This window comes from Molossus molossus, unplaced genomic scaffold, assembly GCF_014108415.1.
Source record: "Molossus molossus isolate mMolMol1 unplaced genomic scaffold, mMolMol1.p scaffold_m16_p_2, whole genome shotgun sequence".
Lineage (NCBI taxonomy): Eukaryota > Metazoa > Chordata > Mammalia > Chiroptera > Molossidae > Molossus > Molossus molossus.
Genome location: NW_023425355.1, coordinates 136965457 through 136990017, shown reverse-complemented (window position 1 = coordinate 136990017; position 24561 = coordinate 136965457). Strand labels below are relative to the sequence as shown.

Sequence of the window (24561 nt, the reverse complement as noted above, 5' to 3'; positions counted from 1 at the left end):
CTTATTTTTAGTACTTCCTTTCTTCTACTCATTTTTGGCTTTGTTTGTTGTTCTTTTTCTAGTTCCTTTAAATGTAATGTTAGATTGTTTATTTGAGATTTTTCTTGTTTCTTGAAATAGGTGTGTAATGCTATGAATTTCCCTCTTAGGGCTGCTTTTGCTGTGCCCCATAGATTTTGGGTTGTTGTGTTCTCATTTGTATTTGTTTCAAAGTATCTTTTGATTTCTTCCTTGATCTCATTGTTAACCCATTCATTGTTTAGTAACATGTTATCTAGCTTCCATATTTTTGTGGGTTTTTCTTTTTCTTTTTTCCTTATGATTAATTTCTAGTTTCATACCATTAGGGTCAGAGTTGATGATTGGTATGATTTTAGTCTTCTTAAATTTACTGAGACCATTTTATGTCCTAACATGTGGTCTATCCTAAACATGTTTCATGTGCACTTACAAAGAATGTATATTCTGCTGCTTTGAGGTGAAATGCTCTGAAGATATCAATTAAATCCACGTGATCTATTCCATTTAAAGCTGCTGTTTCCTTGTTGATTTTCTGTCTGGATGATCTCTCCATTGATGTCAATAGGGCATTAAAATATTCTATTATGACTAAATATATATATATATATATAGTGTGTGTGTGTGTGTGTGTGTGTGTGTGCGCACGCAAAGTACTTCTCTGGAGAATTAAGGATGTTGTGGTGGCAATCAATATCTGTCAGGGAAGAGAAATAAAGGTGTGATTTGGAAAAGCAGACTTATCAATGATAAGGTAATTTCCCCCAGTCTGAATAGTTATGCATTTTAGTGTTTTAAATAGATATTAATGTATAACATGGTTAAAAGAAGAACCCAGTTGGCACCTATTCCCAAAGAGCTCTCTCCTAGCCTACAACCATTGTCCAGAATTCTGCTTCAGAGATTTATTCCTTTGGGTTAATCATTAGTAGTTCTCAGCACGTTAATGTGAGTGCATCTGTGGGCTTCTTTCTAGCCACACAGTTGGCTGGGAGTGCAGTGTGAAGGGTTTGGGCACTGGGAGTCACTGCATTCAGGCCCTTTGGGGAAACATGAAGGCCTGTTGCCAAAGGATAAACCAGGGATGAGAAGAAATACTTGGGACATAGAAAGCATATGATACATTCTAAACTTTTATTAACCTCATCATTTTCCCTCATCGTTGCTCACTTTGGTAATGTTGGAGTTGAAGATAAAGGAAAGGGAGAAGCACAGTGACAGTTTAAAAATATTATAAAGCATGTTTGGAAGATAAGAGTACAGTGCCAGCTAGTAGGAGACTTTGGGACAGTCTCAAGGGAATAAAAATGCTGTGTAATTGTAGCAGCAAAAGTGACAAGTGAAGAAGGTGTTGCTAGACTCCTTTAAGCCTTCAGAAGGATCAAAGTACTTCATATTTATGTACAACTTATACAAACACTCCAGTGAAGAAAAATATGAGGCAAACAAAATCCCCTCTATCTCATTCATAGACAGGTCATAATATGTGCAGAAATGTGGAGACTTGGTCTAAGGACAAACAAGTCTCAGGATAGAATGAGAATAAGATCCCAGATCACCTCACTAGGAACCCAGTGTGCCTTGCATTGGCCATCTTCAAACTAAGGTTTTATTCCTGTACTCAAATGTCCCACAATATCCATTCTCTAGTAAATATTTCTCATGTTTAAGACTGCATGATAGTAATAAATCAGCTCTGAATGTTGACTGCTATAAGTGCCATGTGGTATCAGTTAGATCACAAGCCAAAGCCAATTTTTCAAAACATTTCCTGCTGGAATACCCACAACATTTTAACAAATGTCTTTTGGAAAGTTTTAAAGCAAAATAAGCCCCCACCAGCATATAAAATAAAACCAAAAAGAAAGTAAAATGTGGAGGGATGATATTTTGTTTTGGCAGTAAGGGAAATGATGGGGAAAATCTTGAGATCTTTGTAGAAATTGCCACAAAAGTAAAAAAAAAAAAGAACTTTTCTCATACACACCACTAAAAACAATGGGGTTTGGAAAATATTATGTCATTATTCACCAAAGAAATGTATTTGAGTGCTTTTGAGGCTGTTATTTCTTGTTCTGAACACCCATCATAAGTATAACTCTAGCTTTTGTTGAAGCAGATTTATGGGAAGCTAGGGAAAGGATTTGAGAGTATAACTGATGGGCCAGCAGGGACAGAGATAGGGTGAAGCATCAAAGAAACATATTTTGTCAGGGACAAGATGGGCATAACTGGTAGTGGCTGATTATAAAATGATGCAACTTAAATTTGAGGCTTCTCAAAATCAGTAGGAGGGTCAGAATGGGAGCCTGGAAAAGGAAGAACTTTTTTTTTTTCATTTTTCTCCAACATTTTGTTAATGGAAACTTTCAAAAGTACAAAAAAATCTAAAGAGTTATACAGTGAACATGCATATACTCACGAGGGAGATATTATTTTTAATCTATTTGTTCCACTGGGGCTGATTTTTACTCTTATCAAAGAAATGCTCTTTAATGAATGAATGAGTGATCTAACAACCTTCTCACACACTTTATTCTGGGGAAGCCAAGAATGGTAATGGTAATTCCAAAAGCAGGAGTCCCTACGGGTCTGCTTCTATAATCTGTTGTTTGGGATGCTTTTTGCTCATACTGTTTTGTCTCCTCCTTGTCTTGTTATCTTTAACTTTGCACTGGATGCCGTACTGAAAAATTGTATGTGGACATAATTTGATACTATTCCTTTAGAGAGGATTTTTTGTTTGCTTATGCCAGGCACATGGGGGTGCTAGCAGTACAACAAATATTTGTTGAGTATTACTGAGGCAATACGAATACAATTATAAACAAGACATGGTTCCTGCCCTTCTAAGCCTTACCCTGAATAAGAAAGAATTTGTTTAAATAGACCCTTTAAAGAATAATTTAGTTCATACAAGTTTGATCAGCATGCAGCTTTTCCTATCCATCTTCACCCATTAAGGAGTGGCATGCTGAGCCATACAGAGATGTCCTGAGGAAGCAGTTCTTTTGCAGTTCTATTTCATAGATAATTTAGAAAAAAAAAAATCTATGAACTGATCATGGCATTCACCACATAAAAATCTAATCAGAAATAATCAGAACAATTTTACTTCCTTTGACCAAACACTCAGGAAAGACGATGCTTTAAAATACTACACTAAGGCAGTTCCTAATTCATGGCAGAAATAAAACCATAGCCCACTTGACTATTATAAATCAAAGTACTCTAAATCAACAGACCATCTGCAGGGACTTAAGTGCTTGTGTCTAGGTGGTAGAACCAAAGAATATAATCCTTCCACACACAAGCTCAAGAGTACCTAATTTCATCCCTCACAACCTGGAGTTTGGAGTGACTATCAAAGTAGTGGGGTGACTGATTAGTTGAAAAGGAATATTGTGTGGAGTGTAACCCACAGAGACCTTGACTTAGTGATGATGACCTAAACTGAATAGTCTGAGCTCTCTCTTTCTGGAGTTGCTAGCCTTAGTCATTTCCAGGTGTTACCCCATGCTTGTTTAATGGGATGGAAGGTTTCTCAAACAGATGAAAAATCATTCCTCATCTCTCACTCCTAGAAAAAATACTCAACAGGAGAGCTGAGTTAGGAGATTTAAGATGAGCTACTGAAGTTAATATATTACTATCATTAATATGTTTTCTGCCCTGCAGTTTCCTGCTGTTTGATTTTTTGAAATCCTGTCATGAGACACGAAAGCCTTTTGTTTCCTGGAAACAAATTCCTTCACCATGTAGGCTTTGCTGTCAGGTTTCCTTTTTCCCACTTCCATGAGTTTGCTCTATTTTGTACACCCCAGTGTCTCACTTAATATCTGCACATCACTATCTGTGACTGATTCTTATGAGAAAGCCAGGTTAAGTGTCTGAACTCAGGTCACATATGCCATATCTATCAAAATGATCACTTTCAGTGGTGAAGTCATAGACCCTACAAAATCATTTGTCTTAAATAATATCTAGATCAAAGTTAACTATGCTCGAGGAGATGGCATTTGCTCTGCTTAAAAAATAATGAGCAACCTAGTCATTTAAAATGTAGAAAATTAGATTAGTATTAAATTTTGAGTGTTTTTCTAAAAAATGCATGTGTGTCATAGGTTTGAGAATAACTAGAACGAGCATATGTTAGTATCGTGCCAACAATAGAACCAAGGGTTGCTTGTGGTTTCCTCTATTTGTTTTGACCTATTTGCACTAAGATGGCAAGTTCTCTTGGATTCTGTGCTGCCTGCTTCCTTCGAAGATCTTGATTATGACCATTACTTTATTTGGGTTTCCTATCAAACGCAGAGCTGGTATTATTCAAGTTCACAAATAATTTGTTAGAGCTCTTACAATGAGGAAGCATTTTGTTGGCATCATGGAAGACTGAAAGGAAAATGAAATATGGCTCCTGACCTCTAGGAATTTGTAACTTAATAAATGAAGCCTAATTGAATCCAATGCTGACATGATTTATTTTAAGAGTTTTAATGTCTTTCTCAGTAGATACTGAAAAAGGGTTTCCGATTACCAGATTATTCTTCAAAGAACACTGGCTACATAATTTGTGGGTCCAAGTGCAAAATGAAAATGCAGGGGTCCTTACTCAAAAACTAAAAATTTTAAGACAGTTACAGGTATAAAACAAGTATGGAGTCCTTCTCAGTGTGGGGTCCTGTGTAACTGCACAGGTCACATGCCCATAAAACTGGCCCTGTCGTCAAATATAATCTATGAGTATGAGGAAGAGACAATTTTTGAACAGTCTAGAAGAGGAATTTATACACAGGAAAATGTCTTCCACATAGTTCATAGGAAAATAAACTCACTCTAAGGAAAGAAAATAATTCAGCCTTTCCCAAATTAGCAAATGGGATTAGGATCTAAAAGAAAGTTAAAATTTGCAAAAACAATTTTACAGGTACAAAGTAAGGATAATAATAATAGTGACAGTAGTAGCTGACGCTAACATATAGAGCTTATTATGTGCCAAGACTCTTCTAAGTCTATAATAATATTTACTCATTTAATCCTCAAAATAGCCCTGGAAGGTAGATACTATTATTTCTCTACCCTACAGATGAGGAAACTGACCTTAGAGAAGTTGAGTAATTGCCCCAGTTACATAGCAAATACGTGGTAGAATCGGGACTTGAACTTGGTCTAGCTCCAGAGTGCTATTAACCACTATTTATGCTACTTCTCATAAAATAAAGAAGAAGGAAGGAAGGAAAGAGAAAAGGAGGGCAGACAGACATTATCCCATTATATTCATTCATTAATATCATAGATTTGTCTTAACCGGGTATACTGTATGTTGTGTGCATGTTTTAATTTTTTTCTTTTTTTGCATTTCATGTTCATAGTTTAATAGCACCCGTTCGCCCTCCCCCACTGAGTGTTGCCACATGACCCCATGGAGTAGAAAGGTACTGGTTCTGAAAACATTCCATTGCACCCTATCTCACTCTCTCCAGACACTTTCACTTTCTTCTCTTTTAACTTTATGGCAAACTCTGTTGTTTCTAACTAACTCACAGATATTCTACTAAGTCAATTTAAAGAGTGGGTATTTTCCTAACTTGAATTAAATAAAATATAATTTAGACAGCCATGCCATTCATTGGCTTTTTTTTTTACTTCCTCTGGACACATACACATCCCTAAGCTGCAAATAAGGCTCTGTTCAGCATGAGCATCACCTAACTCTGCTCCTGGACTTTGTAGTTCGGAGGAAAGAAATTCCAACTTGCCTTATATTTATCAAAACTGTAAAGGTTCTGCTTCTCAAATTAAAAGAAAAACAAAAAACAAACAAACAAAAAATAACAACAGGACAAAAGGATTCTCTGGCAGTCAATTGTCCCTGTCACCATTAAATAAAAAGTGCTTTTGGCTGCTGGTCAGAGCCTGTAGTCAGGTCACTATTCTTTCTTTGTTTCCAAGTCCATTGTTATTCAAGGAAGGAATCGCCTACAAAATGTGGCCTCTGGTGGAGGGGGTTTCTCTCCAACTCTTGTGCTCTCTCCCTCTCTTTCTGCCTCTCATTTTGCATGAACCAAACTTTTTTTTTTTTTTTTTTTGGAAGTTACCTAGGAAACAAAGTCTTTTGTGCTTCAACTTTATTTGAGCTATTTGCTTCCCTGGGAATCTGCACAAAAGCTGAAGAAAGAAAGAAGGTTGGAATGTTTTTACTAAAACGTTCATGGTGAACACATTTTTCTCAAGGGAGGGAAATCATATCCTGTTGGGTGTGTTGGGGGGCTTTGCAGATACCTCTGACAAGGTAAGCAAATGCTTGGGGTTAGCTTAAACAACTGACTCTGGGATCTTTTCTTTAAGGGGACTTAAGAACAGTTCATTTGATACTATGTGAAATCATCTCAGTCAACAAGGCATGATGCTTCCAAATATGAGGATAAGAAAATTTTTTAACGGTATTGATTTTAGGACAAAATGTTATTAAAATCTAACTAGAATAAGAAGAAAAATATTTTTTTCTATAAATGCCCACCTTCTTCCAAATTGTGCAAGTAAATAAAATTAGGTTCAGTAGTGGAAACTTGATCTTTTAATCATCTCAAATCAAAACTGGGATGGAGCCTTTTTAATAATCTGGGCTAGGAACCCAACCCTGAAATCAAAGTCAGACAATATTAATATCTATCATAGGTTTGGATTGAGAATTTTCAAATGTTATATAGAAGTCAAGGCCTCTACACAGCTGGAAGAAAAGCTGAGCACTGCAAAACTGAAAGAAAATAAACAAGGACTGTTTTACTCTTCTGAATTTGAAAAAGAAACCTACTTGAACACCCCCCCCCTCCAAGCACCATTTATATTTTTTATGATAGTTGGTGTGAGGACTGGGATTCTTCACTTTTGCTTTTCCATATATATACAGTGTTTCTAAAATATTATTCACAAGCTCTGTAGTCTTGCAGTAAAATTACCTTGTGTTTTAATCTGGCCTCTCAGATTTGGTTGGTTTATCCTTCAGGTGATGTGTTCTGGAATGTCTCCTGACTCCAGGTTTTCTGGCACATTTTCTGAAATGTTTCATAGGCATCCAAATCATCTTCTCCCCCTGATCCTAATCATCTACAGCTCTCAAAACTTTCAATAGGAATTTATGGTGAGATGGATATTGAGATAGTGGACCTACCTCTCACTGAATTAGAGACTCACATTTTTCTTCAGTTTGAAGTTTGGGGATTTCTGGCTACCTTGTCTCTTGTCTTAACTCCATTTGACCTGAAAATCATGCTTATTTAACTGATTTTTTCCTTTTGTGGTATTTGATTATTGAAATTATAACTTTCCATTAGTTGTGTTTACTAACTATTTCTAGGAATCTTTCTTTGACATAAGAGTTTATTTCTGACCAAATCTTTATTAACTGAACTGTGAAATTCCTTATATGGGTGTATAAACCATGATGGTTGAGCCTAAATGTACTTCATTTGCAGTCCCATCCCCCAGAGGATGAAGATACTGATGTCATGTTAGGGCAGAGGCCGAAAAACCCAGTACACAATATCCCCTCGACACTGGACAAGCAAACCAACTGGAGCAAAGCACTACCTCTCCCAACTCCAGAAGAGAAGATGAAACAAGATGCTCAAGTGATTTCTTCTTGCATTATTCCCATCAATGTCACTGGTATTGTTCTGTTCTTTTCTTAGGGGCAGTCGGGTCAGAATATTCTGTGTAGTAAACATGTTCAAAACCTGTGCTGCTGGGGGTACCAATTAAAATATTGCTTTGTGATCAAGTAATACCATTTTATCAAAATACAACCCAGAAGATGTTCAATGTGCTTTTGTCAGACTTTGAACAACAATTTGCATATGTTTTGCTGGGCCCCTTGTTATGTAAATGGTGGAATATTTCTTTTGGGAAAAAAAACTCACCAAATAGTTCTTTGGCCAGAGCTGACTGAAATAATGGAGAAAGCAGCAGTAATTAATTATATGATAATGATGCGTGGCACCACAAGAAAGAAAACAGCAAACCCTGGGTTCCTAAAACTACAAGTAATGATCCCGTGTAGACCAAGTATAAAATCTATTTTCATGCTTCCTTGGATGAAGGTAGGCTTGTTTAAATGACCATTTAGAATTCTGCAGCGATTTTTTTTTACCTAAAAATATATGGATTCATGAGTGAAAGCTGAATTGTACTCTAAAGACAGCAAGCCTGTCTTTCGTGCACTCTGCTTTCCTCCTCCTGTCCAAACTTTTCTGCAAAAGTTTATTGGCAGTGATTTTAAATTATAGAATTGGATCTGGTAATCTTTGTAAGTAAAATAATGTTATAGAAGATTCTAACTTTTTTTTTATTCTAACTTTCAAAGGTGTAAATTAAATGATCTATTTATTGGGCTTTCTTTAAATATCTCTAATAGTTATATCTTAACTTATTTATATCTTGAACATTTTTCAAATGGCCATATTATGACTGATTTTCATCCTGGTATCACATGACTGCATGTTACTCGAGATGCATTTGGACACAGCTATTATTAACCCCACTCAAATCTCTCTTACATAAAGTAGGGAGCAAATGATGACCTGGTATCCGGCATAGTTATTTCCTTCCTGAAAAAAAGGAATTCTAGTTGATCAGCTGGTTGTGAGCTGGGGGTTAATTTTCCTGATGACCTATTCAACTTGTAGAATAAATTATTCTAAGGACATGTACTTCATTTGATCCTAATGATCTAAATGGAATGGATTAGGGGAGTTCAGATGTCAAAATGGGTCATTTTGACATCCTCATAAACTAACTTTCAGTTCTGGGGACATCCGATTATTAGCAGCGCCTGCTTTCTTCATGCCAGTGTAAGTAACATCTCATTTTCAAATTCAGTTCTTTGAGTATGGGTCTTGTAATTCAGGAAAAGGGAAGATCTTTCCTTTTGCTTTATTTCAGGAACTCTCAGACTAAAGCCTAGATTATCTGTTGATTTCAAGAGGTTTTAGGAGCAAGTTGTTGATTATGCCCCTATAACACAAAGTGTCAGTCTGTATGCCATGTGTTCTATAATTAGTATGATTAGAATGAACAATTTTAATTTTTGGTTGGAACTAAGAAAGGAAAATTCCATTAGTAAAAATTCTCCAATAATATTATAGTTATTCATCATGTGATATACAGATTTTTCAAAGTAAGCTCTAGAAACTGTTATCACTGTGATGCTAAGCAAAACTCAAATTGCTTCATTATATAGCTCAACAAGGTTTAACATGGCATCCTACCATAGGCTTAACAATCAGAATTAATGATGAGACAACCAAATTCCAAAGCACTTTTGGTATTATGGCTTCCTGAGGCAAAGCTCATTCTGAAAAAAAAAAAAAAAAAATCTATGGTGCATGCCTGTGCCAGATGAGTTTAAGTTGTTTAAGTTCTCACCTCCTCCCTCAGCATTCTAGATTGCATAGGACTGCATGTAGTATGTAAATAATGTGGTTATGGAGAGAGAAACTAACAGGTATCATGGTTTGCCCCCTGTATTTACTAAAGCAAACAGATGCATTGCAAAGACTGAGAATTCCAGCTTTATTCATACTCTGGTTTCTCTTCAGATCGCATAAATCTTTCGCCTTTTACAGTTGGTATAGAAAGTAAATCCACTTAAGTGCAGAACTGGGGACTGCCTTGCATTTTTATTATATAGTAATAAGACACTGGTGCTAAACCAAAAAGTGTCCAATTTAGTCAGTAGAAGAAAGTAGATAGAGTTACATGATGATTTTAAAAAAAACCTCTAGGCTGTTGTTTCTTCCCAGCATGTGTGTATTTTTCTGGGGTGTGGGCATAGTGGGTATAGGGGAAGAATACTCACAAAGATGCTTTTAATGAAGAGATGGGTCAGGATATGTTAGCTGAATTAATTCAGGTTAACATCTTGGCTATGGATCTACTATGCAAAGATATCAACTTCAGAGTACCTAGACATAGACCAGTAAATAGTAGTAACTAAAGGTTTAACTTCTTAAGGAGTAATTTCTGTTTGAGGGTTATTCTTTGATGTTATTTTTCTCTCCTCTTTATTTTGATTTTCTTTCTTTGCTTGTTACTTTTGGCAGTGCAAGCTGTTGTGGAGAGCTGCATTCAGAAGTAAAGCTTAATGTACTGCAGCATAATTTAAATAAGAGCTGAATAAGGGCCCCCTTTATATTTGTTTACAGGCTTAATCCAAACTCTTCCTTTACTTCAATAAATATCACTGTGTTCCAAGCAAATGAAAATGTGTTTGCCATTTCTAAAGGCTAATGAGATTTATTTGTGGGTTGCAGGAGTTGGTTTTGACAGAGAGGCTAGTATACGCTGCTCTCTTGTTCATTCACAATCTGTACTACAGCGAAGACGAAAATTGAGGAGGAGGAAAACCATCTCTGGTATCCCCAGAAGAGTCCAACAAGAAATAGGTGTGGTATAAAACTGTTAATGGTTAACATTCTGTTGGGTGCTGATTTTAAGGAGATGAAATAGAAGCCAACCTTTAACCAGCTTTCTTAAAAAAAGTCAATGCTGTAACTTGTAAAGGTTTTGAAATGGTGTATGTTTTGTGTTCAGCAAGCCAGGTGGTATGACTTTTTAAGTCTCTCTTCTTAACTGAGAGGGTTTAAACTTATAGATCTAGGCATATATGTTCAGGTCTTATGGCTGAAATGTAATTCTGCTAATTTTTAAAAGTTTTATGAAGTGGGGAATTATGAATAAAAAGTAACAAGATTCAATGAAAGATTCATTTAGAAAAGTACACCTTTATTTGAAGAGAGATATACTATTATAACATTAATAATTTAAAAAGGTAAATTTCAAAGCATACTCAATTAAATATTGAATATTGATAACATGATATCTTTGATGACATTTTTCCTATTTTTTCTGTTCAATGTGTTTAGGATATCTCTTCCTATGTTTGTTATTATTTTATTATCATATCATCTCTTGTAAATAAGACTTTTATTTCTTATAGTGAATTTTAAGATTTTTATTACAAAATAAAAATGAATAGTGGCCAAGAAGATAAAATGGACTTTAATTTTAAAAAAATAGTCGTCACACGGCTGGTGTGACTCAGTGGTTGAGCATTGACCCATGCACCAAGAGTTTGCTGGTTTGATTCCCAGTCAGGGCACATGCCCAGGTTGTGGGCCTGATCCCCAGTGGGGGGCATGCAGGAGGTGGCTAATTGATGCTCTCTCATCAATGCTTCTCTCTCTCTTTCCCTTCCTCTCTCTCTCTCTAAAAAATCAGTAAAGAAAAAAAAATAGTGGTCACTTATTGGGACAAAGTAATTTGAAATTGAAGAGGGAATTAGCAAGACATCTAAAAGCATATCTTCTCATATATATATATATGTATATATATATATATATATATATATATATATATAGAGAGAGAGAGAGAGAGAGAGAGAGAGAGAGAGAAGAGAAAGAGAAACATTTATATATGAGAGAAACATCGATCAGTTGCCTCCTATACATGCCCCAACTGGGAATTGAACCCACAATCTAGGTATGTGACCTGACCAGGAATTGAACCAGCAACCTTTCAGTGCATGGGACAATGATCCAACCAACTTAGCCACACTGGCTAAACCTCCTAATTTTTTATGATTCTTTTCTGTAAGAAAAAGCTCCAACATGCTAGGACCCAGATTTGTAGATGTCTCTCAGAAAGTCTGTTAATACGCTGTTGTATAAAATATCTCATTATGCTTTCCATGTGCTCTAGATTCTGATGAATCGCCTGTGGCCAGGGAAAGGAATGTGATTGTGCACACAAATCCAGACCCTTCCAACACTGTCAATAGGAGGTCTGGAACCAGGGACTCAGAGTGCCAAACTGAGGACATTTTGATTGCTGCTCCATCCAGAAGGAGAATTAGAGCTCAAAGGGGTCAAAGCATTGCAGCTTCGCTTTCACATTCTGCTGGCAACATTTCTGCATTGGCAGACAAAGGAGACACCATGTTTACGAATACAGTGAGCAGCCGCACAAGATCTCGAAGCCTTCCCCGGGAGGGCAATAGAGGTGGAGATGCTGAGCCCAAAGTTGGTCCTAAACCCTCAGCATATGAAGAGGGGGAACCTTTTGTGGGTGACCGAGAAAGAACCCCTAATGATTGCAGTGAGGCCCCCAGCAGCTCAAGTGCCCAGGAACACCAGCCTGCTTTGGATCTGGCCTGCTCTCAACATCTTCACAGCCCCCAGCACAAGTTAAGTGAGAGAGGGAGGTCACGTCTGTCCCGAATGGCTGCTGACTCTGGCAGTTGTGATATCTCCTCCAACTCAGACACCTTTGGGAGCCCTATCCACTGCATCTCCACGGCTGGTGTCCTCCTCAGCAGCCACATGGACCAGAAAGACGACCACCAGTCATCCAGTGGCAACTGGAGTGGAAGCAGCTCCACATGCCCCTCACAGACCTCAGAGACAATCCCTCCTGCAGCTTCTCCTCCCCTCACTGGTTCTTCACACTGTGACTCAGAGTTGTCACTAAACACGGCCCCTCATGCTAATGAAGATGCCAGTGTCTTCGTGACAGAGCAGTACAATGACCACTTGGATAAAGTGAGAGGCCACCGGACAAACTCCTTTACCTCCACTGTGGCAGATCTTCTGGATGACCCCAATAATAGCAACACAAGTGACAGTGAGTGGAATTATCTACACCACCATCATGATGCCTCCTGCCACCATGATTTTAGTCCTGAGCGTCCCAAGGCAGACAGTTTGGGCTGCCCGAGCTTCACAAGCATGGCCACTTATGACAGCTTTCTGGAAAAGTCTTCATCAGACAAAGCTGACACTAGCTCTCATTTTTCAGTAGACACAGAAGGATACTACACCTCCATGCACTTTGACTGTGGTCTAAAAGCTGGTAAGAGTTATGTCTGCCACTATGCAGCCCTGGGCCCAGAGAATGGCCAGGGCATTGGAGTTCCTCCTACTCTTCCGGACTGTGCCTGGCAGGACTACTTAGACCACAGGAGGCAGGGAAGACCAAGCATCTCTTTCAGGAAACCAAAGGCAAAGCCGACCCCACCTAAAAGGAGCTCATCGTTGAGGAAGTCTGATGGAAATTCAGACATTTCTGAGAAGAAAGAACCAAAGATTAGCGGTGGCCAGCTCCTGCCTCACAGTTCCAGGGAAATGAAGCTGCCTCTTGATTTCTCCAACACGCCTTCTCGAATGGAAAATACCAATCTTTCCACTAAGCAGGAAGCTTCTTGGATTAACCAGACTGAACATGGTATTAAAGAACCTCAGTTAGACACTTCAGATATTCCACCATTCAAAGATGAAGGTGCTGAATCAAATCACTATGCAGACCTCTGGCTTCTAAATGACTTGAAAACAAATGATCCTTACAGATCTTTATCTAATTCAAGCACTGCTACGGGTACCACAGTTATCGAATGCATCAAATCTCCAGAGAGCTCTGAATCCCAAACATCCCAGTCAGAATCAAGAGCCACTACCCCATCCCTTCCTTCTGTTGACAATGAGTTTAAACTGGCTTCACCAGAAAAGCTGGCTGGTTTGGCATCTCCATCAAGTGGCTATTCAAGCCAGTCTGAAACACCAACATCCTCTTTCCCTACAGCTTTCTTTTCTGGTCCATTGTCTCCTGGAGGTAGCAAAAGAAAACCAAAAGTCCCAGAAAGGAAATCCTCACTACAGCAGCCTTCTTTAAAAGATGGAGCTCTATCACTAAGTAAAGATCTTGAACTTCCGATTATACCTCCTACCCATCTTGACCTAAGTGCTCTTCATGTCTTGAGTAAACCATTCCACCACCGTAACCCATTGCATGTTTTTAGTCATAATAAGCAGAACACAGTAGGGGAAACACTGAGGTCGAATCCTCCACCGTCCCTTGCAATTACACCAACAGTCCTGAAATCTGTTAACCTTAGGTCCATCAGTAAGTCTGAAGAAGTTAAGCAAAAAGAAGGCAACAATATGGAACTCCCCTACTTAGAGCAAAGCACTCTCACAAAGGCTGCCCTGTCTCCAGGTAAGATTAGGCCACATATAGCTAAGAAATCAATATCACGTCAGTACTCCACTGAAGACACCATCTTGTCCTTTTTAGACTCCTCTGCAGTTGAGATGGGACCAGATAAACTACAGTTAGAAAAAAAACATGCTTTTGATGTGAAGAATCATTGTGATCCAGAAACAGTAACCTCAGCTGGTAGCAATGTTCTAGATTCAAGTGTCACAAAAGACCAAATACATATGGAGAGTGAGCCTATTCCTGAAAACACACCAAGTAAAAACTGTGACTTTCCCACAGAAGGATTTCAGAGGGTCTCTATGGCCCACACAAATGATTTGGATAGTAAAATACTACAATATGGAGCTGGTCCAGATGGAGCCACAGCACAGGTCCAGAAGGCAACCTCTGTAGATCAGGAGGAAGTTGGACACCCTGAGTCCGTGGATGTGCTCATATCTCAATCAAACTCACTAACTAGAGTCACAGACATAAGCAATCAACTTAAGCATCAACTTGGGATGAGCCGCCACCATGACAAAGTGCCTGGGAATATCAGCTATGAAGCAGAGCTATCAACTGTAAATTTGTGCCCTGAAAAATGTTTTGAGCAGGAAAATATTGCTTCAGGTATTTCAGCCAAAAGTGCCTCTGATAACAGCGGAGCAGAGGAGACCCAAGGAAGTATGGATGAGGTTTCATTGAAAGGTCAGTACATCACTATGAAAAGGGATCTCATGGCACTTCCTAAAATTTTTCTTTCTTACATTCCTCATACATGGTACAGCCCTGGGTGTTGGGCTCCTTCTACTATTTATTTTCCCTTATTAAAACAATTGAGATAAAAAGCTTTTGGTATTGAGAAACTAAGCTGTGCCAGTTGTCTAAATGGCAGTAAAGTAACTGTTATTTGTTCCCTGAGTCAGTGAAGCACAGCAATATGCCAGGTATTTTCCTCCTAAAGATGCTTTTGTTCTTAATTTAAGAATCGTCACCAAGTGATGACTCTATGATTTCACCACTTAGTGAAGACTCTCAGGCTGAAGTGGAAGGTGTGTTTGTGTCTCCAAACAAACCTCGAACAACTGAGGATTTATTTGCAGTCATTCACAGGTGAGGCAACAATACGAAAGGTTTTGCTTCTTATGCTACTTCTTATCAAATGCAAATACGGGAAAGCCTTGTGTACTTGTAATACATTCAACAAAAACAAACAAACAAACAAATAAAAAACAACAACAAAAGAACAAACAAAAAAACAAAATCAAGCAAAGAAAAATTATTTTTCCAAAACAAATTGATAGGCTTGTATTCAAGTTGTGAAACATGAGTCTCTCCATATAATTAGATTGACCTTAAATTGAGAGACTTTCATAAGAATGCTGAGGGGAGATGTTTTTTCCTGAGGAAAGACATTCTGTATCAAGTTTTTATTTGAAAATAAGTTGTGGTTAGTAACTTAGACTGAAAGCTCAAACTCTAGTGTGATCTCTGACTTTTAAATAATTTCTTGAATTTAAAAAACATGCTCAAAGCTGTCATCCTATATTAACAGAGATCAATGTAAGTTGATTTACTAAACAGAGCCCCAAATTTGAGACAAGTGTATTAAAAATCTGCCCATATCATAGCTGAGAACAAGTAACCACCCCTCCCTTTTTTCCTCTCCCTAAAACTTAAATTTCTTTAATAACACTGGCCTTCTCTTAAATGAATGCTTCATATCCCACGAATAGGGGATGTCCTCTGGCCTGCTTTTTAGGGCAGTGTTGTGTCAAAGCTGCCCTTTCACATTCTCTTATCCTTCCCCTGCATCCTTGTGGTCAGTGCCCATATTGGTAAGAATACTCCTTACAACCTGTGATTGAAGAATAGAGCAGCAACTAGCACTTGGAAACTAAACCCATATCAGACTGAGCTATCCAATCATGATGCCTACTCCTTTCATAACTGTGACTGCCTTCTCCCACTAGGCCTCAGTGACTTAGTTGGGACTCCCAAGGGGAAAAAACTTGGGTACTATCTTTTCTACCTCATTAAGTTATACTTTTTAAAAAATTAATTTATTTTTGTTACAGATGTTCCTCCCCCCACACTGATTCCCCCCTTCTCCCTCTCTCCCCACCCTGTCCCCAGCTTTGTTGTCCATGTTCATTGTTCGTGCATACATGCATATAAGTTCTGTGGTTTATCTCTCCCTGCCACCCCCTCTTGAGGTTATACTTTTTGAAGCACGTTCTTTCAAGCAGCTTACCATTGTATTTCCCAGAATTCCACTTTTTAACGGAACTTCGGTTTTCTCTTGGTGTGGTTCTCTTATAAAAAAGGAGCACTGTTCTTCAACTTTGAAAAGAGCCAATCAGAAATGTCTTCTGTGTATACCCTATCAGGCATACTTCTCCATTTGGAGAGTGAAAAATCATTAGTTTATTTTTCTTTGCCTGCCCCTATATGCAGTCTACGTTCCGATTATATTCCTCTCACCCCACTTTATCTTCAACCTTAGGACAAGTTACTAAAATGCTATGTAAGTTAAAGAGCCAAATTCTTATCCCAAAGAACCAAATGCTAGTGTATTGAATAGTGGACATACATAAGTAATGAAGTCAGAAAGACCTGGAATTGAATCCCTGTGCTGCCAATTCTTATCCAGTCTTGAATTAGTTAAAACCTCTGTACCTATTCCCTTATAGGAAATGGAGAGACTTACAGCTCACGTTCTCAGTTTTGATGATAAAATAACATTTTAGTGTTTAGAATATAGTAAATGCTAAAAATAAATGTTAACTTAAAACTCCTACCCTATTGAATTACTGGACACTGGCATACACAGTATAACAACCACAAAGGTTGCAGTGAACACAAATCAGGCTGGTAACTAATTGCAAAGCTGACATTTTCTCTACCCTATTTTTAGAACACTTATCAGTGAACTGGTTCATGCTGGAGATTCACTGAATTTATGCTGGTTTAGTTATCAAGTTAAATAATATGATGATGGGTACCTAGGTTTGGTAGACTTACTGATTTTGTAATCTTAGATTTACATTTGTATAGTATATATGTATATATGTGCAGCACAGTACAAGAATAATTTTGTGTTTTTTTAAGGGAAAATATGTTTTGAGTCTTTCCTTTTTCTGCTTGCAAATGCAATGCAATTCAAACTTGAAATGTAAGAAACTCAAACTTGAAAGGAATGTTTAACATAGAAAATGGAAATCCAGTAACTCTAAGATAACTACCATTAAATATGGAATATATTCCTTCATATTTTCCCCATGTATTATAAATGCATGTTATATTCTAACTTGTGTATTTTTTATTTTTTTCAATTACAGTTAACATTCAATATTATATTAGTTTGAGGTTTACAGCATAGTGGTTAGATATTTATATAAGTTAGGAAGGAATTCCCCCCCCCCAATAAGTCTAGTACCCATCTGGCACTGTACAGAATTATTACAATATTATTGACCATATTCCCTATGCTGTATTTTGCATCCTTGTAACTATTTTGTAACTGCAAGTTTGTACTTCTCAATCCCTTCATCTTTTCCACTCAACCCCCCAATCCTCATCACATCTGGAAATGATCAGTTTGTTTTCTGTATCTTTGAGTCTGTTCATTTGTTTATTTTGTTTTTTAGATTCCACATATAAATGAAATCTTATGGTATTTGTCTTTCTGTGTCTGACATATCACTTAGCATAATACCCTCTAGGTCCATCCATGTTATTGCAAATGGTAAGGTTTCATTCATTTTTATAGCTGAGTAATATTTTCTTGCATATATGTACCACAGCTTTTTTATTCACTTGTCTATTAATGGACATTAAAGTTGTTTCCAAATCTTGGCTATTGTAAATAACACTGCAGTGAACATAGGGATGCATATATCTTTTTGAATTTGTATTTTGTATTTCTGTGGATAAATACCCAGAAGTGGAATTGCTGGATCATTGCAGACCCTCCATACTGTTTTCCATAGTGGCAGCACCAATTTGCAATCCCACCAACAGTGCACAAGAGTTCTTTGCCAACACTTGTTTGTTGATTTATTGATGATAGCTATTCTGACAAGTGTGAGGTGATATCTCATTGTGGTATTAATTTGCATTTCTCTGATGATTAGTGACACTGAACATCTTTTCATATGTCTATTGGTCACCTGTATGTCCTCTTTGGAGAAATGTCTATTTAGGTCCTCTGCCCATTTATTAAATTAGATTGTTTGTTGTTTTGATTGTATGAGTTCTTTATAAATTTTGGATATTAACCCCTTATCAGATACAGCATTGGTGAATATCTTCTGCCATTCTGTAGGTTGTCTTTTTGTTTTGTTGATGGTTTCCTTTGAAAAGCAATGTCAAGAAGGTTGCTATTTATGTTTTTTCTAGGAGTTTTATGGCTTGGGGTCTTATATTTAAGTCTTTAATCCATTTTGAGTTTATTATTGTATATGGTGTAAGAAGGTGGTATAGTTTCATTTTTTTAATGTATCTGTCCAGTTTTCCCAACATCATTTATTGAAGAGACTATCTTTAACTCATTGTGTATTCTTGCCTCCTTTGTCATAGATTACTTGACCATATAGGCATGGGTTTGTTTCTGGGCTCTCTATTATGTTCCATTGAGCTACATGTCTGTTTATGCCAGTAACATGCTGTTTTTGGTGTGTTTTTTTATTTTTATTTTTCCCCCTTTATTGACTTTAGAGAGAGGAGGGAGAGAGACATTGATGAGAGAGAACATTGACTGGCCACCTCCTGCACGCCCCCCACTGGGGATTGGGCCCACAACCTGGGCATGTGCCCCAACTGGGAATTGAACCAGCACTTCTTGGTGCATGGGTTGACACTCAACCACTGAGCCACACCAGCTGGGCATACCATGCTGTTTTGATTACTATAGCCTTGTAGAATAGTTTGAAATCTGCTGGTATGATACCTCCAACTTTGTTCTTCTTTCTCATGATTGCAGTTTCCATTAGGGGTCTTTTGTGGTTCCATATAAATTTTAGGATTATTTGTTCTAGTTCTGTGAAAATGCCATTGCTATTTTGATAGGGATTACATTGCATCTATAGATTGCTTTGGGTGGTATGGGCATTTTAATGATGTTAATTCTTCCTAAACATGAGCATGGTAAATGCTACCATTTATTTGTATCTTCTTAAGAATGATTTTGTTTTCTTTTTCTAAAATGCTTTTATTGATTTTTTTTAGACAGAGAGACAGAGAGAGAGAGAGAGAGAGAGAGAGAGAGAGATTGATTGAAACATCAATGTGAGAGAGAAACATCAATTGGCCACCTCCTGCACGCCTCCTCCCCACTGGAAACCAAGCCAGCAACCTGGGCATGTGCCCTGACCAGAAATTGAACTAGGTCCTCCCAGTTCATGGGATGGCACTCAATCCACTGAGCTAAACTGGCCACACTGATTTTGTTTTCTTGATAGCTTACAGTGTACAGAACTTTAAGAGATACAGATATGGTCTAGGGTTTCAGCTGTTCACAGATAGTTGTCTTACTGATTAATATACTGTTGATGTTCCTAGGCATCCATGGACAATGTTATTTGCAGCCCAAAATGGATTGACTTATTTAAAAAGTCATGTAAGAATTTTTTTTATTTAAAAAGTAGACTGAATAGTATAATACACACACACCACACACAGACACACATATTCATCACTCAAGCCTGTCAAACAGCAACCTATGACTAATCCTGTCCCATCCACAGCTCCATCTACTTTCCTCTTCTGGTATTTATTAGAAGCCAACCACAGACATCAGAACATTTTACCTGTATTGTAGAGACAAATTTAATAAAAGAAAGCTACACTCCTTCACTGTCTGCACTGTAACCAGAAGTCAGACAACAGTATTTTCTTATACTAAAACATCACAATAAGTCCTCCTCTGGAACCTCTAGCCTCCACATTAGTCATTATTTGAAATGGTCATTTCCAGAATGTAATTTATGTGCAATGTTTATCAGAGTATTTCCCTCGGGCTGTGAGTCCTGCAAGGATACAGACTATATCTTACTCCTCATTTCCATAGTCCTAATACTTAGTGTCCTATCAGATAGGATGCACCAAAATGCTCTTTAAGGTGATGTGACTTAACTCTTGCAGTTTCATAAAAATGTATCTGGATTGAGATTCTTCCTTTTCTTTAAAGGTCTAAAAGGAAAGTACTTGGAAGAAAAGATTCGGGGGACATATCTGTTCGAAGCAAATCAAGAGCTTCACTCAGCAGCAGTAGCAGTAGCAGCACTGGTTCCTTCACTTCACCCAACAACAATGTGACCACCCCAAACAGCCAGAGATCTCCTGGCCTCATCTACCGAAATGCTAAAAAGTCCAACACATCCAACGAAGAGTTTAAACTGTTACTCCTCAAGAAAGGCAGTCGTTCGGATTCCAGTTACCGCATGTCTGCTACTGAGATTCTAAAGAGTCCCATCCTGCCTAAACCTCCTGGGGAGCTTACAGTTGAGTCCCCCCAAAGCACCCATGAGGCCCATCAGGGGGTACTTGGGGCCGAGGCATTGTCCCCACTGTCTCCATGCTCCCCACGAGTTAATGCGGAAGGGTTTTCCTCAAAGAACTTTGCCACCTCAGCATCGGCAAGGGTTGGACGTTCTCGGGCACCCCCTGCGGCCAGCAGCAGCCGCTACAGTGTCCGCTGCAGGCTGTACAATGCACCCATGCAGGCTATCTCTGAGGGTGAAACAGAAAATTCTGATGGGAGCCCACATGATGACCGATCCTCTCAGAGCTCAACATAGGTGGCCCATGCCAGGCTGGCTGTCAAAGGCCAAAACCCTTAGTCTGTGAGGATAGGGAAACAGAACAGAAGACTAGGGAGAAGTCAGCATATCACGGGGTACCATCACTTACTACCAATGAATTCCTAACTATTTGCTGGGGAAACAGAAGGTGGTTTGGTCTTTCTTATTTTCCATGTTTTTAAGTAGCTGCACTGTCTTTCATATTTTTCTTTAGCTTAGTTTGATTTACCCAATGTCATTCATTTTGATAATATAGAATTTTAAAATGTCTGCTTTTCATGAGACCTAGAAAAAAATTTTCCCAGAGCTGCCTATTCAGAAATCAATACCCTCACTGTCATAATTCTTAAGAAGATGAAATTACTCTGGAGGTTTGGTATTTTTTTACATTAAAATGAACTAAAGCAAAATTTAGAAGAAAGAACTACACACATGTAAATACCATATTTTTGATAAAAATGTGTAAATAGATTTATCAGTGACGAGTGGACATGTGGCCAATTATCTACCGCACACCAACTGTTTATAGAACACAACAGATAAAGTGTAATAATTGTATTCTGTGAATACCATTTTCATATCAAATACCATATTTAAATGTCCACCAATATGATTTCTGAGTGATAAACCTCATATATGAATTTTAAACTGATGAAATAAAGGAAATCTTGAGGTCATATACTGAAATGTGATTAATTTAAAATAAGGAATTCAGACCTAACCATTTTGTAACAAATTGCAGCACCAAACAAGCTACTAGTAATAAACACGTGGCTATGATTTACCATGTGGTAATTTGGACAGAATGAAAAGCATGCTTTTGATTCTTTTTAATAAATGAGAGAAATCATCATTCTCAACACAAAGCCCTGAACAACAGCATTTGACAGTGTCTTTTAAACTTTAATTTTTCAATGGATTGCTTTAAAGAGAATGAGCAGGGAAAACTAGTTATTTTTAGGTTATGTTTTATATTGGGCTATTGGAGACATAAACAGTCATAATCTAATGACTATAATCTTAAAACTCCTTAAACAGTCTAGCAATTAGCTCCAGGTTCTTTAACTAACAAAAATAAAACATAAGCATGCCACAGAGCTGTTGATTTATCAGTAAATACCTGCAATGAGTTTTCAGTGAAGCTTCTCTCTGTGCTGATGAGATTTGTGCTACCTAAAAATTAACAGATATGACACTGTGAACAATGTAGTTGGGAAATAGGTATGTGTATATGCATTATTTATATTCACTGTTAAGCTGGGAATGGGGAACAGCTCTGGTTCACAATGCTACATACAACTGAGTTTTTGTCTGATTTTACTATATCTGCTTGATGGCAAAAGGGGAAGGGTGGTGGGTGGGAAAGGAAATGTCAGGGCTAGTGCTCTGATAAAATGAAGGCAGGGAAACAAGCTGAATTACTTGAAATTACTTGAATTTTCTTTTCTTAAATCTGAAAAAACACGTAGTTACAAGATGAAATCTGCAAATAGTTTTTAAGCCTCTGATTTTAACATGAACTGATGCTAATGTTTGAAATAAATCAAAAATATAAGCAGTTATGTACTTAGAATATGTTTTGAATGGGAGAAGATAGAAAGTGGAGAGAACTAAGGAGGGGTATGGGCTATAAAAGAATAGAATGCAATTGTGATAGAACATACCAGAGTTACCAAGAAATTGATATGCAGCTGGCTTTAAGCTTATGCAAGTGGTATTAGGGAAAGTAGGATGTGTGAAAGGGGGGTTGTGGTTTTGATTTTATTCATGCAATATGAAGGAGAAAGCCTGGTCTAAGAAGATGCTGTCTTTCAAAAGAAACACTTTCTAAGATGTTACAGATTGAGAATTAGAGAATCTGATTGCTGTTGGAGTTTTTTTTGTTTGTTTGGAAAGAAAAAACAGATCTGGCTTCTACTATTTGTTTTTACTATTAAATTGTATTTGTTAATTTCTTGTCATCCTTGTATGTAAAATGGGTGTGGGGGTGGCGGGGTAGAGGAGGGAGAATGTGTGTGTGTGTGTGTGTGCGCGCGCACGCGTGTGTGCACATGTGCGTGCACATGCACACTTTTGGGCTGGGATAGATAAGCTACCTGGTAAAGGGTACATTTGAACATTTACGAGGTGTTATACTTTCTATTAAATGAAAAATGTTTGGGGGTTTGAAAAAAATGGACCATAATTTCTCATTGGAACCCTTTAGTTAAGAGAGCCAGCATGGTTTGACACTACATGGGAACATGAATATCTTTTTCTCATGCTTTGAAAAGTACACTTGGAAAAATTTTAAAAATAAAGTTTTTAGACAAATGCGATAAGAAACAGTCATTTCCAGTCACACAATAGGTGATCTTTTGTAATTTTCATAAAAGCAGTTCGTTTGCAGTACGACTTTGTGTAGTTAGGTGTTTTTTAAGCGTAAAGAAAGGTATGTGGGCTTTAAAAGTGATTCTAAATCTTGAATAGAAAACATGAATTGGCTTTAATAAATGTCACCTTTTTATTATTGACATTAATTTAAGTAATGGTACCATGTATATTTTAAAGTACATATTGACTTGAATTGTGAGGCAATAAGATACCTTCTGTATGTAACGATCACAGAACTAACCCTTATAATATAGTTTTACTTATTTTGTTTACTCTAAAAAAAATCTATAGCAGAGTTTCTCTATTTTATATTTCATAGATTTAAAAAAAACCCAAATAAAGATGGATTTTAAATTCACTGTGGAAAATAGGATTAACAAGCTGAGTAAAAAAGCAAGGAATCCCTTAGTAATCTGGAATATTCTACATGGCTTGATTACATAGTATATAAGACCAAGATTTAGAGGACCGTTTTCAACATCACTGCCATCTTGAAGCAGGGTACACACATTAGGTATTGCAAAAAACATCCAAACTTTTCTTCTGTTGTTTGCACTGATGCTAATTTTTTGTTCTTTTATGTTTATACAACATGACTATGTTGTGTGGGGGGGGGATTTTTTCCTTACTTTTTTTTATGTTTTGGCTAAGTAGAGGACATGGACTAGTTATAGCAAACAAAACACACTGTTTGCTCTTGTCAAAGGTCAGTGAGTGAATACATTTGCTGCAGTGGTGGCTGACTTAGAAAACTAGATCATGACAAAGATTTAAACTATGAAGAAGGTTACAGTGTAACTATTTTGGTACTAGAACCAGTTCATGCTGGCCAAAAAGACAATGGTTTATGGACTTGCATCCATTTTGTATTTTTGTAATATTTGTAAATATGAACTTTTGCAAAAATGGTTTCTTTTGTAAGATGTTTTCAACGTTTACATTCGATTCAAGCCTTTGTATATTTTAGAGCTGTGCAACACTTTAAGTCTTGTATTTATTTTTAGTAAAAATGGTGACAATTTCATTGTGAACCCCTCTCAAAAAAATGTACCAGGAAAGTTTGATTACCTAGAAAGTGTGTATAGAAACTGCAAATAAACGTGACTGCAATCAAAAAATTGGTTTCTCTCTTCATTGTTATATATTGCATTCTTGGGTTTCACAGAAGCATTTTAGAGGGAACGGGATGTAAAGGAGAGGAACTGCTATGGCAAAACTATGAGCAAAATAATAATAATAATAATAATAATAATAATACCGTGTCTACAATATTCTAATCTAGCTTTGTATTTGATAGGAGAAAGAAAACATTTCCAGTGTCGGATATACTTTCCTT

The 24561-nt window shown here is 37.3% G+C and overlaps 1 protein-coding gene across 4 annotated transcripts in view; it reads left to right on the top strand.

Moving 5' to 3' along the window:
- Positions 1–24336, top strand: part of NHS (NHS actin remodeling regulator) — a 358867-nt gene extending 334531 nt beyond the window's left edge. For 2 of the 4 annotated variants that reach the window (XM_036271753.1, XM_036271755.1), the window contains exons 4-9: positions 5394–5456; positions 7497–7689; positions 10332–10463; positions 11779–14757; positions 15036–15162; positions 20240–24336. In XM_036271753.1, coding sequence (XP_036127646.1) covers positions 5394–5456; positions 7497–7689; positions 10332–10463; positions 11779–14757; positions 15036–15162; positions 20240–20849 — 4104 coding nt within the window. In that variant the 3' untranslated portion in view covers positions 20850–24336. The remainder of the gene's footprint in view (positions 1–5393; positions 5457–7496; positions 7690–10331; positions 10464–11778; positions 14758–15035; positions 15163–20239) is intronic. The other 2 variants (XM_036271754.1, XM_036271756.1) reach the window with 1 other exon arrangement.
- The last annotated feature ends 225 nt before the right edge of the window (positions 24337–24561 follow it).